Genomic DNA, 14,979 nt, shown 5'->3' with positions numbered 1-14,979 from the left:
AACACAGAATGCTTGTTACAATACTAAATGAAGAAATAAGATGGGCTTGAACAAATAATAACAGTTAAAACCTTAACAGCACAGGGTAAGGCGACTAGATAATATAATAGTAAATATAACACATCATTACAGGAATAATATGGAACATGGAAGCATGTTATATAACAAAAAAAATAGAAAAATACGACACGTCAATATAATATATATATATATATATATATATATATATATATATATATATATATATATATATATATATATATATATATATATATATATATATATATATATATATATATATATATATATATATATATATATATATATATATATATATATTGAGGTTGGAAATAATTCAAGGTATTATGCTGTGTTTATTAATAAGAGACTTATATAACATTTCTTTGATGAGTTCTTCTACATAAGACACCTCAACATGATCAATTTCATGCAACAGTGTACAGTAAATGGTCTTATTATGGTGCAGTAAGCCAAGTGTGGCGTAGATCCACGTTTAGAAAATACTATAGGTAAGAAGCTCCACACACAGCACCAGTAGGCTGAGAACGCTTCCGCCAGCCATCACCACGAACATTCCCTGAGATATGAAAGATACTCTAGCAACACTATCTTAATATAAGACTAATATGTTCTGGTTATTTGTATGTCATATATGTAATAATGAAAATACAAGAGATTGTATCTGAATCAATATAAAATATTATTCATGTTTTGTTGAAATTTGATAATGTTGATGAATGTGAATATTCATTTCTTAAGTCATAATGTTTAAATACCCATAAGTTTGATAGGGAGAGAGATGTACGGACGGTGATCCTCTTTGGTGGGTTAAGACATTTTGTAGAATTAGGAAAACTCATCCAGAACCACCGCATAAAGATCCCGGATTCTGTCAGTGCCAAGACCCTATGAGACACAGGCATGAAATAAGAAGTTTAGAAAATACCTTTGGTCTACATATCTGATATGTGAATATTAGGCTTCGTATTAAAAGTTAGCAATAAAAAAAGGACCAGTTACGTGGGAAGCATAGTTGCATTATGAAGAGGGGAACCAGGGAGAATACAAACATCTCGACTAAGCTGGGTTTCTACAGTATATTACTAACATTTCGGAAAATAATTTTCCATCATCAGAGCCTAGAAAACAAAAAGTTTTAAAAATTACAGGTAATATTCAATAAAAACGGAGCATTATTCTAAAATTTACCCTCCCAAATATTGTTCCGTTTTTATTGTATATTACCTGTATTTTTTTTTACTTTTTGTTTTCTCGGCTCTGATGATGGAAAATGATTTTCTGAAATGTTAGTAATATACATATACTGTATATATATATATATATATATATATATCTTGATAAAATCACACGGGAAAATGGAAACAACGGAGTACCTTAGCTTTCGTCTTTATTCAAGACATCTTCAGAGGCAACTGGATTACATGTAATTATGTAGGTCAGACAGGAAAAACACTGCAGCTCAGAATCAAACAACATAAGTATAATATCAGAACTGCATCTGAAAGCAGTGCCTTGTTCGTTCATGTTAGGAATAATAATCACCCCATTGCTTGGGAAAAAAGCTTAGAAGTATTCAAATCATCTTGTGTCACAGAAAGACTTCTGGTTGAAGCTAGTTTGATTAAGGAATTAAAATCAATAAACCTAAGTGATGGTCAGTTCAAAACTGATAATATGTTACATAAATTTATTTGTCAGTGGCCCAAGGTTAAAAATGCTTTGAAAACCTTTGATCTAGATGTATGATAGTTATTTTGTGGGTCCCTTTTTTCTGACCTGACTTGGCTAGTCACGTCACCACCCTTCTCTTAAGCTCCTCTACGTGTGTGTTGGTGTGGGGATTAGTGGATGTCATCATTTTGACCTGACCTCATGTTTTTAGGTCACCCTGTATATTTAAGCCTCTCTCTGTCCATGTAATCCAGTTGCCTCTGAAGATGTCTTGAATAAAGACGAAAGCTAAGGTACTCCGTTGTTTCCATTTTCCTGTAGGTCAGACAGGAAAAACACTGCAGCTCAGAATCAAACAACATAGTATAATATCAGAACTGCATCTGAAAGCAGTGCCTTGTTCGTTCATGTTAGGAATAATAATCACCCCATTGCTTGGGAAAAAAGCTTAGAAGTATTCAAATCATCTTGTGTCACAGAAAGACTTCTGGTTGAAGCTAGTTTGATTAAGGAATTAAAATCAATAAACCTTAGTGATGGTCAGTTCAAAACTGATAATATGTTACATAAATTTATTTGTCAGTGGCCCAAGGTTAAAAATGCTTTGAAAACCTTTGATCTAGATGTATGATAGTTATTTTGTGGGTCCCTTTTTCTGACCTGACTTGGCTAGTCACGTCACCACCCTTCTCTTAAGCTCCTCTACGTGTGTGTTGGTGTGGGGATTAGTGGATGTCATCATTTTGACCTGACCTCATGTTTTTAGGTCACCCTGTATATTTAAGCCTCTCTCTGTCCATGTAATCCAGTTGCCTCTGAAGATGTCTTGAATAAAGACGAAAGCTAAGGTACTCCGTTGTTTCCATTTTCCCGTGTGATTTTATCAAGATTTATCTTGTATATATATATATATATATATATATATATATATATATATATATATATATATATATATATATATATATATATATATATATATATATATATATATATATATATATATATATATGTCAAGTATTGAGACAATACCATCATGTAAGAGCAACTTCCTAGCACTATCTAGTTGCTGGTTACGTCCTCAACTTCTCTGCTCGACACATGTTATAGTACTTGGCGCGAATTATATCAGCCAATCCTCATTTAGAAATGAAAGTGATGCCACCATAAGCCACGCCCAATACTAGTTGATTTAAGTGCACGTACAGCTGAGGAGCATCATCCTTTATGGGCACACCGAGACAATACCTCGCGTGGGAGAAGGTGAACACCTCCATTTTCAACCCCTTTTCCCGTGTGATTTGATCAAGATATATATATATATATATATATATATATATATATATATATATATATATATATATATATATATATATATATATATATATATATATATATATATATATATATATATATATATATATATAAATATATATATATATATATATATATATATATATATGCAAGTAAATCACTGTAGGTGATCTAGAGTATAATCTTTCAATTACAGTCTGTACTCACCCCTGAAGATGTGAATTACACGAAAGCGCTTGGGAACTGTGTTTTCTTCTTGTCTATATATATATATATATATATATATATATATATATATATATATATATATATATATATATATATATATATATATATATATATATATATATATATCTTGATAAAATCACACGGGAAAATGGAAACAACGGAGCACCTTAGCTTTCGTCTTTATTCAAGACATCTTCATATTGTATATAATCAGTCCATAAAACACGCAGACTTCCATATACGCTTTTCATACATTCTTACACACACATTCCTGATAAATAGTATGTTTTGAAATTATGTAAAATATTTTGTCACCTTTTATGCATAGCTGGAACGATGGGGTTGTCCTTCTGGCTTATAATTCCTGCAGGAAACGGTAGGTAGCCTTCTCTAGATGTGTAGAAATCGCAGCGACCTTTCACACAAACACACACATGAGGTAAATTTAATCTGCCTGTATACTACTATGAATATTTAAGCAAAGACTCTCTCTCTCTCTCTCTCTCTCTCTCTCTCTCTCTCTCTCTCTCTATATATATATATATATATATATATATATATATATATATATATATATATATATATATATATATATATATATATATATATGAAAAATGGAGGCTCATGGCATTGCAGGACATATTCTAAAATGGATTAGTGGGTGGTTACAGGACAGAAAACAGCGAGTGAGCATTAACGGCGCTGAATCCGATTGGAGTAACATCACTAGTGGAGTAACCCAAAGCTCAATACTTAAACCATTATTATTTATTATATACATAAACTAAATAGATATCGGCGTAGACAGCAACTTAAGTAAATTATTTATCCATTTAGGGTCATTGCTGTTTGATCTGAGTTTTCTGTATGGAATGTTTTGCCTTTGTGCATTGAGTAACTCATTACTTATTTAAATTGTTGTGGAAATCGTCAACCTCAGATCTGTGATCAGGTCATCCTCAACCGTCATATTTTGTGAGGTTATCGTTGTCATGTATCCAGGTAAAGTGAGGTCGCCTTCTGAGATCATGTAATCCATCCCCAAACGTGATACCCCTTCGCTCAGCTGCCTGTTCAACCTGTCAAAGTTTGCCCTTCTGAAATCTGGGACTTTAATGGATTTTTCCTAGCGACTGCTATTAAATTTAATTGAAATCTTATTTCTTTGTGATCGCTGTTGGCAAGTTCGTTCCCTACCTCGACTTTACTAATGAGGTTTTCTCTGTTTGACAGAACTAAATCGAGTATATTGTTACTCCGGGTGGGTTCAGTTATATGTTGACTTAGGAAACTCCTGTAATGTTTCAAGAAAATACTCTCATTCTGAGTTACCTGTAAGGTCGATCCAATCTATCTGGTGAAAGTTTAAGTCGCCTACTATACAGTCATTGCTATGCCTGGAAGTCCTGTGCAATTCATCTCAAATAAGTCGCTCATTAACTCTATCAAGAATAGGAGATCTATATATTACTCCTGCGATTATTTTTCCCTACCATCTATTAATTCTGTCCAAATTGTTTCTGTATTCAGCTCAGTTTTTATTTCCTTATTTATTTCACACTTCAGATTATCCCTGACATAGATTGCTTCTCCACCTCCTTTCCTAATCTGCCTATCGGTATGGAATAATTTGTAACCTGCAAATTGGTATTCGGCAGGACACTCTCGTGAGTCTAAGTTTATCTATGTTGCAGTGAATGCTATTATCTCTATTTTTTCAGTACATACCAACGCCCTGATTTCATTCATTTTGTTTCTCACACTTCTACTGCTTGCGTAGTAGACATTTAAGTTAGTCGTGTTCTGAGTTCTCTCTTTGTCGCGTTTAGGTTTTAACTCCCAGCCTAATTTAGTTTGTCATCACTCCTAGCACTATTTCCCTGTAATCTTTCACTTTGTTTACCCACTCCCACTGCAGTCTCCTCCATATGTTCTCCTAGCATTTTAAAGACTTCGACATCTTTTTAACTGCCCTCTTGAGAGAACCAGCCAGGGTTGCTACCTTATCACTAGACAGATGCACCCCATCTCTAGCATAACGTTCCCTTCTGCCGTAGAAGTTGTCCCAGTTGTCAATGAATGGGACTGATATTGACTTGCAATATCTGTCAAGACGGCAGTTGACATCAACTGCCCTTGACAACCATTCATTGCCAACTCTCCTTCTAGGCAGGACACCACACATGATAGGGATCCCCCCCCTTCGACCTAATACGTTCTATAGCTGTCTTGAACTTATCAAGGAACTCCTCACTCCTACACCGGCCAATATCATTGCCTCCTGCACTGAGACAGGTTTGTTCCCATTACCAGACAAGATATTGTCCATCCTGTCAACTATATCCCCCCACCCCAGCTCCAGGTAAACACACCCTATTTTTTTATATTTTACCACAGCATGCTCTATGCAGGTACCGTACTTGGGTATCACCAACAATTAAGATTTTTGTACCTTCCTTGTCTGCCCTGTCCATGACTATGCTAACGTCCATTTCGTCTATCAAAGGACTAAAAGATTGTTTGTACTTAGCTGTTGTCGTTTCGGTGTCTTTTCTCACCACCAGTTTGGTCGTTCCTCACCTCACAACCTTCCATTCGCCTGTGTCTTCGTCAGATACAGTTTTCAGCTTTGACCTTCACTAACTCGGCCCTCAGAAGGGCACTACACTGGTCATAACTGTCACTAGGGGACAATTAATCACCGGGAGCTAAGTCGGCCGTGACCTTTCCTCTAGCAAGGTCAGAACACAATACGATAATGTACCGTAACACTGGAGGCCGGAGGTGATATTTACAAATTGAAGGTGTTAACTGCGACAATTCAAGATTCGTGGAATGTTTTTATAATATCTCGGCCTATCACTCAGGTACTTGCAATAAGAAAATAAGTAAATATGAGAGCAGAAAATTTGTGATTGTTATGATAAAGTGTACAATTTTCCATATGCTGTATTATAGTATAGCCATTTTCTAAGGAAAAACAAGGCAAGACAGAAATGACATAACCTGACTGGGAAAAGTCCTGTGCCATCAAGTTCCTGATATTTATGTGAATGTCTACGAGGACATGTGTGCCGCGCCGCACGAGCGTGTCCACCACACTCTTGTACTTCTCATGGGTAGTGTACATCACTCGTCCGTCAGCCCCCAAGTCTGCCACCTCTTGAATAATGCCTGATTTCGCTGTCTAGAAGAACAAAAATTGCAGTACCTTCCGTTAAATAATAGCTATATACAGCTGATGCAATTGAACAATGACAAAATTATGAGTCAAGGTCAAATTTTTGGAAACATATTTCATTATATTTTTACTGACAGTCCCTTTGAGAGACGAACTTTGCTGCGTTTTAATCAGTACTGTTTACTTTCCTATAAAGGATGATGAACTTTAACTTTATCTACTCGAATATATCATAAATAAATTTATATGGTGGGCACTTTCTTATCCTGTGGGATTCACATCCTCTTTTCTCTGACGCTTTGAGAACAGTTCGACGGGGTTACTGTGAAAAAAACAACAACTTTAGAATGACTTACACGGAGGTATTCAGCGTTGATCGATCTGCTCTGCCAGATGGTAATTGTTGAAGGATCATCAATAACTTCCCGGAGAGACTGGAAGGGTTGAGGGATGTGTCTCACGGCCAGGAGGGACATGAGGTTGCCGGCGTAGCTCCGTGTTAACACCAACGTCATCAACATCCACACTCCCAACATCACCCGCTGCCACCACCACCATTCCATCGAAATTATCGCGGCTGGGTGAATGATACCATATTAAGCAATTAAACGAATATGAAAGTGAGCAGTGTTCTATTAGAAACGTTATATTTCATCTAACTTTTTGTTTTCCAGTTCATCATTCGACCACTTATCACCTTACTGTAGTCGTTGTGGCGGTTGGTTCATTCTTTCTTACAACATACCTTCACTGACTTCCTTGTGTAAATTACCCCGCACTTCAACACACTACTAGCTAATTATTTGTCTGAAACTTATTTTGCATACACTCTTTTAGTATATATTCTATGCAAATGTTATTATATTTATTTATACACTAGAATATTTCTGTAAACAGAATAAAATAAATAAATCTAGATTAATTGAGACACGTGTGTAACTTTATTTATAAATTCATTTGTATTTTTTACCTTGAGAAGATATCCTCCATTTGTAATTTTTCATCTTACTAATATTAATAAGATCCTTACAAACGATAACTCACTTTGTTGTAATAATACGCGAATAAATCCGTGAGTGTCTGTCAGCCTGATGAAGAAGGTGGAAGTCTTGGGTGAGAGACATGAAGAACACATCAAAATCACTGTAAGCAGCATCAATAGCGCCGTCAAAATGGCCGCCCATACCAGTGGTGCTAGAGGCAGCAGGAAGCCCCACGGGTCCACTTCTGGGTCCCCAAGACCAGCTAAAATCTTGGTGTTGTCGTAAGACAGAGGCCAGGTGAAATCCACAGCTTCAGCCCGAATTGGTGTAAGACCGAAGGGACCTATGGCGATATCTGCCTCCTGCATGGAAACACGAATTTCCGGATAATACAGTATATATTAAATTGTTTACCATTTCAGACAGTTTCATAGTGAATAAAACTATAAGAGAGACACATGGCTTTGTTAATTGGGTGGGCCTGATTTTTTCATCTATTTAGCTATAGTTACAGTATTCACTATCTTGAATAGCGACGTGCTAAGACATCCCTCACACGAAGCCTTGTAAAAGCATTTATTAAAACAGAAAACAGTCTCTTTATTTTTGTTAGAAGTATCAGCCTTCTTAAAATTATTATAATAATGTTTTCTCAAAAACTGTAAGCACAACATTTCACTCTATCATGCGGGTCAGTGTTACACGTCCTCCTTGACATCGGTGGACCACCATTTAGGACGATGGCTTAGTTCACCCGTCTCCTCCTGTTCACCGTACAGTACCTACCATACTTGATCAGGACCAAGGAGTCTTCCTGCTGTGTGCTTCACTAAACTCACCTCTCTACTCACTAATCCCACCATACCGGTCCAAGAGCCATCCTCTGCTTTTGTACCGAAACTCCCATCAGGAGGCATTACGTATTTGTACCTGATGAATCATAAATGTAGAAAGGATAAAGGTATCATTAACGACAATTACTGATTTTTTTCTAGAGTTAGTGAAAGAAACGGGAAAAGAATAAACCGATGAATTCTCCCAAAAGTCATTACTATTTTGTGGATTTTGACAGTGATACGAAAATTATTTTAAAAATATTTTTTTACAACTAAACTTACGTAAAATTTAAGGCCCGGGAAAGATACTCCACCACATTGGCGATGGCTCCTGTGTAGACGACCCTCTCATCCCCAGCTGACTCAGCGTCATTCATTTTCACAATTTTGAAGTGGGACATTACTATCGCCGCTACCTTTAGTTTTGGGGCGTTAAGGAATCTGAGTAGGAGATTAGCAAGATGACATTAACCGATTCGAGAGAAATATAATTTATGATATTTGTACTACAGTGAAATTATCTTTATATATATATATATATATATATATATATATATATATATATATATATATATATATATATATATATATATATATATATATATATATATATATATATTGATAAAATCACACAAGGAAAAAGGAAACAATGGATTACCGTAACTTTCGTCTATATTCAAGACCTTTTCAGTACAAGACTCATAATATGTTACACAAATTTATTTGTCAGTGGCCCAAGGTTAAAAATGCTTTGAAAACCTTGGAGTTAGATGTAGGATAGATGATTAGTCGGTCCCTTATTTTTGACCTGACTTAACTTGACTAGTCACGTCGCCCTTTCTCTTAAGCTCCTCTGCGTGTGTGGTGGTGCTGGTGTGCGGATTAGTGGATGTCATGATTTTGACCTGATCTCATGTTTAGTAAGGTCACCCTGTGTGCTTAAGCCTCTCTCGGTCCATGTAATTCAGTTGCCTTTGAAGATGTCTTGAATAAAGACGAAAGCTAAGGTGCTTCATTGTTCCCCTTTTCCCTGTGTGATTTTATCAAGATTTATCTTATCCACGTTTTCATTGTGGATCTACATGATATATATATATATATATATATATATATATATATATATATATATATATATATATATATATATATATATATGCTGATAACCACAAGGAAAGAAGAAAACACGAAGTTCCCAAGCGCTTTCGTGTATCACAGGAGTAATATATAGACCTCCCAATCTTGATAGAGTCAATGAGCGACTTATCTGGGATGAAATGCGCAGGGCTTCCATACACAACAAAGTCTGTATAGTAGGCGACTTTAACCTTGGCCAAATAGATTGGACTGACCTTACAGGTAACTCAGAATCAGAGAATTTTCTCGAGACGATCCAGGACTGTTTTCTAAGTCAACATATAACCGAACCCACACGGGGTAATAATATACTCGATTTAGTTCTGTCAAACAGAGAAAATCTCATTAGCAGTGTCGAGGTAGGGAACGAACTTGCAAACAGCGACCACAAAGAAATTAGATTCCAGTTAGATTTTCAGGGCAGACGTAAGGAAAATTCCACTAAAGTACCAGATTTCAGAAGGGCGAACTTTGACAGTTTAAAGAGGCAGCTGACAGAGGGGGTGTCGCGCTTGGCCGTGAACCTGACAGATGACACCGACCTGATAACGAGATCTGAGATTGCCGAGTTCCACATCAATTTAAATAGTGAGTTACTTAATGCACAAAGGCAGAATATACCATACAAAAAACTCAGATCAGACAACAATGACCCTAAATGGATAAATAATTATTTAAAGAACATCATCGGCCAAAGGAAGGCTATAGGTAGAAGGATAAATCGTGGCGAAATTCACCTCCGGGACTATTATAGGGTATTGGCGAGTAGGGTTAAAACAGAGATAAGGAAAGCAAAGAGGAATAATGAGGTAAGGATAGCAAGGGAGGCGAAGACAAACCCCAAAGGATTCTACCAAATGTATCAAACTAAAACACGAGAAAAGATTGGACCAATACGGTCAGACGCCGGCTAGCTCACTGATAACGACAGAGAAATGAGCAATAATTTGAATAAATATTTTTCAACAGTTTTCACCACCGAAAATTTAAACATGATACCCGAGGCACCGACTCTATTCAGAGATAGTGAAGAAAACAAATTAAGCGAGATAGTAGTGACGATGTTAGTAAGCAAATAGACAAACTAAAGCCTAATAAGTCACCTGGTCCCGATGAGATATTTGCCAGAGTATTAAAGGAATGTAAGGAAGAGCTTAGTATGCCCTTAGCAAAGTTGTTTAACACGTCCTTAAAAACAGGTGTAGTACCAGAATCCTGGAGGATAGCGAAAGTAATACCGATTTTCAAGAAGGGGGATAGATCACTATCCTCTAACTACCGCCCAATCAGTCTAACATCAATAGTAGGCAAATTACTGGAAGCAATCATTTCAAACTCTATTCGAAATCACCTGGAGAAGCACCGATTGATCAATGATTCCCAGCATGGCTTCACAAGCGGACGTTCTTGTCTAACTAATCTATTAACATTCTTTTCATCAGTTTTCGAATCGGTGGACGAGGGGCACAATTATGATGTGGTATATCTCGACTTTAGCAAAGCCTTCGACAGAGTCCCCCACGAAAGACTAATTAGAAAGGTAGAAGCTCATGGCATCAAAGGTAACATCCTTAAATGGATTAGGGCGTGGTTACAGGACAGGAAACAGCGAGTGAGCATTAACGGCACTAAGTCCCATTGGAGCAACGTCACAAGTGGAGTTCCCCAAGGCTCAGTACTTGGACCATCATTATTTATTATATACATAAACGACATAGATATCGGCATAGACAGCAACATAAGTAAATTTGCTGATGACACTAAAATAGGACGTGTTATTAAATCTGATGAGGACTCAGCAAAACTACAGGAAGATCTAAACAAATTTTTCGAATGGTCTGAAAAATGGCAGATGAAATTCAACGTGGACAAATGTAAAGTACTCAGTATAGGAGATGGAAACAGGGAAACTAGATACCAGATGAACAACGATGCCATAGAGAAATCCGACTGCGAGAGAGATTTAGGAGTAATGATAAGTAGGAACCTTAAGCCAAGTAAACAATGTGTTTTTGCTCGTAACAAGGCTAATAAAGTACTTGGGTTCATACAAAGGAGTGTTAGTTACAAGACTAGCGAGGTCATCCTAAAACTGTATCTTGCTCTTGTGAGACCACACCTGGATTACGCAGTTCAGTTCTGGTCACCGTATTACAGAATGGATATAGAATCCTTGGAAAGAATTCAGAGGAGAATGACAAGACTAATCCCGGGCATTAGGAACCTTGAGTATTGAGACAGGTTAAAGCATCTTAATTTGCACTCCCTCGAGAGACGTAGAGCGAGGGGCGACCTGATAGAGGTGTACAAGTGGAAGGCAGGGCTAAACAAAGGGGACATTACAAAGGTACTCAAACTATCCAACCAGGAGCGAACTCGTAACAATGGTTTTAAATTAGACAAATTTAGATTTAGGCGGGAAATAGGTAAACACTGGTTTGGAAACAGAGTGGTGGATGAATGGAACAAGTTACCAAATATCATCATTAACTCGAATACGCTGAATAGCTTCAAACATAGGTTGGATGCTTATATGAGCAATAGGGGTTGGGTGTAAACGGGACTGCCCACTGCCCAGTATGGGCCAATAGGCCCGCTGCAGTTTCCTCCATTCTTATGTTAATTCACATCTTCAGGGGTGAGTACAGACTGTACTCACCCTTGAAGATGTGAATTACACGAAAGCGCTTGGGAACTTAGTGTTTTCTTCTTTCCTTGTGGTTATCAGCATATACCTAGATCACGCGCACCTACAGTGATTTACTTGCATATATATATAAATATATATATATATATATATATATATATATATATATATATATATATATATATATATATATATATATGCGTATATATATGTGTGTATATATATGTGCGTATATATATGTGCGTATATACATGAAATATATATATATATATATATATATATATATATATATATATATATATATATGTATATATATATATATATATATATATATATATATATATATATATATATATATATATATATATATATATATATATATATATATATATATATATATATATATATATATATATATATATATATTTACTGTGTGTGTATGTTTTAACTATTCATGCAATTCTTCCTTTTATATTTTGTCATGGGAGGCAAAATAAAATCGAATTACAGTTTATTGGTATTGTAAGAAAGAAAACACATTGAACAACACAAAGTTTCATGAATCATACAGTAATATTCGTTAGGCTCAATTAATTAATCCATTGATGATGATGGTTAAAAAAAATTGTATGGTGGTTTAACCCTCTTAGGACGATGGTTATACCCTGTGAGTCCGGTGGGTTTAGCTTGTGTTTATAAAGGGTTTAATTCATCGTTCCCCTTAGTGTTGATAAAGTTAAATCATCGTCTTCTAAATGTTTAATCGTTCTCCTTAATGGGTTAAGTAGTCTTGTTTAAAATCTTACTTTGAAAACTTGTCAGGGAAGAGAGGCAAATGTGTTCTTGAAACAAGTCCTTGGTTGTGCGTCCACGTCGCAATTCGCAAAAACTGGCCTCCTAGTTGTCTGTATGGCAGTTGCACGTACACCTCGACCCTGCAGCAAAATGAAGGGTTATGCAGATGAATCAAGTAAGTCTGTATATTCTGCCTCATCACATTATTCATTAACAAACACACACACACACACACACAAACACCTTAGTGACCTCACTGATTGAGGACTTGTCTCCTGGCGCTCAGCAGCAGCTTAGGTCATCAAGGAGACCTGTAGTTACTTAAGGTAGTTCAGTACTTTTACGGGTAGACAGTGCGTATTTTCAAGGTGTCAGTGACTGTAAGTGCCAGACTTGTGAATATGTGTGTTCCAGTGGCTAGATATCGTCGCACCGACCTGTTTCGGCTGAAGTCTGGTGCTGGCTATCCTCCACCCCACAGCATCACTCTACTAAAGGCGCTGAGTATCTTCCACAACCGCGGCTGCAGACGGGGTCACCGCATTCCCAGACGAATCCCTATCATCACACCGAGCAAGCATAGGAAAATCAAGCCAGTACTTGAAAGACAGTGTACTCGCTATGAAGTGCCGCAACTATGGTACAACCTACCATCCCTACTGCTGTCCAATGTCACATCTTTATGCAACAAGGTGGAGGTCAGTGTCACAGTGAAGTCAGTTGGTGCAGGTATTGTGGCGATTACCGAGGCGTAGAAAGGACAGGAGAGGTGGGGGTGTAGTTCTGTACTGTCGCAGTGACCTCAAACCATCACCCCTAGGTGTTAATGTACCTGAAGATGTAGAAGCCTTGTGGGTTCAGGTCACTCCCACCTCCCACCCCCACCAGCTTGCCTCCCTCATTGTCTGTGTATGCTATCATCCCCCCGCGCACCAACCGCCAATGTACTGATTACTCATATTATAGACACTGCTGACTCCCTGAGATCCAGATTTCCATGTGCTAAACTTGTGATATGCGGTGACTTCAATGAGTTAAACATCAGTGACATCACCCAACACCTCCACCTTACACAAATAGTAGACTTTCCCACACATGGCAATGCCACCCTTGACTTCATTATGACTGATCTCGGTAACCACTACCTTCCCCCCCAGCCGCTGCCTCCCATGGGACGCAGCCCCCACCTGTCCCTACTGTGGTCACCTACCCCCACCTTCTCACCACCGCCAGTTGCCACCAGGACTTACCAACCCACCCCCGACTCTGCTATGCGGCGTTTTGGACAATGGATAACCCGGTATCCCTGGACTGAAGTGATCCCGGTAGACGATGTGCAGAACAAGTGGGATAATTACCTGGACACTATCACTAAAGCCTACCACCACTTCTTTCCAGCCAAAACACTGAGGATTCACCCCGATGATGTCCCGTGGATTACGCCCCGCATAAAAAGACTTATCGAGCAGTGCAACAAGGCATACTACGCCAACAACCGCCTGTATAAAAGTCTACATAACCAGGTCATCAGGGAAATCAAGTCTGCCAAGAAGACTTATTATCCCAGGAAAGTGCACGGCCTCAAGGAAGTCGGCATCGGTCAGTGGTACTCCAAGGTTAAAGATCTCTGTAGTCTCAACCGTCAGTCTCCCACACTGCCTTTCATCTCACATTTACCTAGTGAGGAGGCAGCTGAGATAATAAATAACCATTTTGCTGATACCATATGTCATACCTTCCCCCTCCCCCCTTCCCAGTGTTCAACCATATGAAATCGCCAACAAACTCCTGAAATTTAAATCCAAACGCTCCACGACCCCCAATTGACCTCCCAATCAAAATATACAAGGAGTTTGCAGTCGAACTTGCCACCCCCCTCTGTTATATTATTGATGCATCCCTCAGACAAAGCAAATGCCCTAATGAATGGAAAACCGCATTTGCACCCCCATCCCCAAGGTCGCCAACCCACAGTCCCCTAACGACCTCAGGCCGGTTGCCATTACCCCCATACCCAGTCTACTTTGTGAGGACTTTGTTTTTGAGTGGGCATTTGCCAGTATCTATCAGTCAATTGATCCACAGCAATTTGGCAATATGAGGACCTCCTCTCCATCACACTGCTTGGTGAGCTTTCTGGATTTTCTGCAC

General features: G+C 37.8%; 1 protein-coding gene across 1 annotated transcript in view; it reads right to left on the bottom strand.

The window, feature by feature from the left end:
- Positions 1-361: 361 nt before the first annotated feature.
- The window catches only part of LOC121873788 (probable glutamate receptor), a 45,943-nt gene continuing 31,325 nt past the window's right edge, over positions 362-14,979 (bottom strand). The window contains exons 6-14 of the mRNA XM_042377491.1: positions 12,840-12,968; positions 8,535-8,693; positions 8,256-8,346; positions 7,478-7,778; positions 6,790-7,010; positions 6,259-6,439; positions 3,568-3,667; positions 798-927; positions 362-598 (exon numbers count right to left, since the gene is read on the bottom strand). Coding sequence (XP_042233425.1) covers positions 515-598; positions 798-927; positions 3,568-3,667; positions 6,259-6,439; positions 6,790-7,010; positions 7,478-7,778; positions 8,256-8,346; positions 8,535-8,693; positions 12,840-12,968 — 1,396 coding nt within the window. The 3' untranslated portion in view covers positions 362-514. The remainder of the gene's footprint in view (positions 599-797; positions 928-3,567; positions 3,668-6,258; positions 6,440-6,789; positions 7,011-7,477; positions 7,779-8,255; positions 8,347-8,534; positions 8,694-12,839; positions 12,969-14,979) is intronic.

The sequence above is a fragment of the Homarus americanus genome, unplaced genomic scaffold, assembly GCF_018991925.1.
Source record: "Homarus americanus isolate GMGI-L3 unplaced genomic scaffold, GMGI_Hamer_2.0 scaffold25827, whole genome shotgun sequence".
Lineage (NCBI taxonomy): Eukaryota > Metazoa > Arthropoda > Malacostraca > Decapoda > Nephropidae > Homarus > Homarus americanus.
Note: the sequence above shows the minus strand (reverse complement) of the source record. Positions and strands in the feature narration are given on the sequence as shown.